This window comes from Lepisma saccharinum, chromosome 14 (assembly GCF_977018435.1).
Source record: "Lepisma saccharinum chromosome 14, izLepSacc3.1, whole genome shotgun sequence".
NCBI lineage: Eukaryota > Metazoa > Arthropoda > Insecta > Zygentoma > Lepismatidae > Lepisma > Lepisma saccharinum.
The window spans coordinates 24,678,050-24,680,462 of NC_139242.1; the positions used below are offsets into that span (position 1 = coordinate 24,678,050).

The 2,413-nt window shown below is 40.0% G+C and overlaps 1 protein-coding gene across 1 annotated transcript; it reads right to left on the reverse strand.

Moving 5' to 3' along the window:
* Nucleotides 1-2,159, reverse strand: LOC145998454 (uncharacterized). The gene is made up of 2 exons (XM_083134864.1): nucleotides 2,101-2,159; nucleotides 1-441 (listed from the first exon to the last, which is right to left on the reverse strand). Exons 1-2 carry the CDS (start codon nucleotides 2,113-2,115, stop codon nucleotides 19-21), a joined length of 438 nt encoding a protein of 145 aa, XP_082990990.1. The 5' UTR covers nucleotides 2,116-2,159; the 3' UTR covers nucleotides 1-18.
* Between the last annotated feature and the right edge of the window lie 254 nt (nucleotides 2,160-2,413).

Below are 2,413 nucleotides of genomic sequence, written 5' to 3' on the forward strand. Positions count from 1 at the left end.
AGAATAATGAAGTGTATATTAACTTACCTCTGTTCGGCCCTCTGGTGTGACGGATTGCAACTGCCTTCTACCAGAGTCGCAGCATTCACGATAATCAGCAAGACACGTACGATAACACTTCTGCTTTGGACAGATTTCCCCAACTTTATGTTCCTCAAGTTCCGACGACTTCCACCACTCTGCCGCTAGAGGCGCTGCTGCAGCGCGAGTTGTGTCTTCTGCTAGGACCCTTCCAGTCAAACAAATCAAGCCGTCAGAATCCGAATCTTCGAATGATTCGGGGCGTTTGTTGAAGATCGACTTGGCGCTTTCAAGATACAACACAGTCCCTTCTAGATTGTCCTCAGCCTTTTTAAGAGAACTAGAGGCTCGCACGGTCGAGTGAACTTCACAACTGGCTTCGGGTTGCTCCTGATTACAAGTTAAAACCTGGCCACGATTCTGAAAAATTTGATTGGCACACGAACAATAAACAAAAAAAGGAGCTTAAAACTTGCGCTAAGGAATATAGATAATCGTCTTGCCACACGTGATAAGAACATGTGGATCTTTAGAATGTTTCTGATGTAAGTCCCGTGATCATGGATCGAACTCTTGACCCCAGCTGACCTCCAAGAACCTACAATAAGACAGTGCAGAGTAGATTTCTTATCTACGGTTGTCTAGACCCACCAAAATAATTTCCATGTCAACAATGAGAGAAAACGGGACTTTTTCAATGTCCATACAAATTTTTGTTTACTTTATTGCGTTGTGTACATTTTATCTGCATTGTTCTTCTTTCTACGTAGGTTATTCGAGGAATAACTGGGAATCGAACCCGGGACCTTCGGCTAGACCGGTAACAGAGTAATGTGACGGATTCGTATTCTGGAGATCGGTGGAGGCACATAGTGGTTCGACTGTAGGTCGAGTCCCGATTAGCCTTACTGTGCATAAAGTGGACTTAAAACACAAAATCAATCAATCAGTTAACTTCCAGGAGAATGCTGTAATGGTAATTTCAGTGAAAGCCATGTACACTCACTTCCTCACTTCCTTCCTACTCCAATTTCATTATTCTCCCACCTCCTTGTTACGATTAACCGAATGATACAGATAACTGGCTAAGTAATTTTAACACTGGAAGCGGCGAAAGTTTTGTATCTAATTACACTGACAAATGCGCCATGGAAGTCGGCGAATTAGAAGATATACAGTGTGGTCCATAAGTATAGGAAAAACCAATTTCAAACAGATGTTGAAAAATGAATCAAATATTTTCATGATACAGGGAAGGGGGAAACCCGAATTCGCTATCTTCTATTTAACTTTTTTTAAATGGAAAAGTTGAGAATAAAGATTACACGAAAATGAAGTTTACCAGCGGGGTTTTCTGGAAATTCTAACCCATTTTCATATGTCACATGGCCGCCTTTCCATTCTCCATAAACCATGTACGGGAATCGTACGTATATGACTGCCATATTGGGTTAATGAAGAGTAATGGCGTTTTACATTCAGTAATTTGAATCCTATGTACAGGGTGAGCAGAAAGTCGCTTTCCCCGATAAATGAAGAAATCAATTTTTTTGGAAAAGCGACTTTGTGCCCACCTTGTATATACAGTATATGTAAAAAAAAACTGAACCAGTTTGATCCCATTCTTTTAAGCTTTGAAAGAGAGAACTCATATATTATTCAGGGATGCAAGGGGCGACATTTCCACGTAGTAGACCCAATTGTCAACCTCACTTTCCACGTAGTGCACCCTGGACTGCATTTTGCAGACTAACGAGGCTCTGGCGTCTGAACTTACGGCCAGTGTCATGGTAAGGGGCTGGACCCCGTATAATGTGACGGGTGCAAAATAGCCTGAGTGCTGATGCACCAAAAATTACAAATTCAATCAATCAATTAATCGTATTGTTTAAAAGGACTCCCATTTTTATATTGCAAGTTTCAGCCTGAAGAAGATGTTTTGCTAATGGAGTTATCGATTAACGAAAATTTCAAAACAATACAGGCAAAATATAATTGCACTACTTATGCCTTAAAACTAAAGTCAACAAAACTTAAATATATCAGACAATTTTTTTTAGCATTCACTTCTAAACTTACACTACTTTGCTTCATTCCTAAGTTATGTTACTCGAAATTTCAAAACGCAAAATCTTACGTTGTAGCTATGGTTACCGTACTGCGTAATACTGATAGGTCAACAATATAAAATTGCGGTTGAACACAGAGATGTGAATAGAAATATAATAGCATTGATATTATATTGCCTCCATCTAACCCGTTGAGTTTGAGTTGTTTAAGTCCACTTTATGCGCAGTTAGGGCACTTTACGATTCAACCCATATAGGTAATTTAAAGTGGGATCAGAATCACTATGTGTCTCCACCGGGTGTCGAACTCGGAACCTATCGTG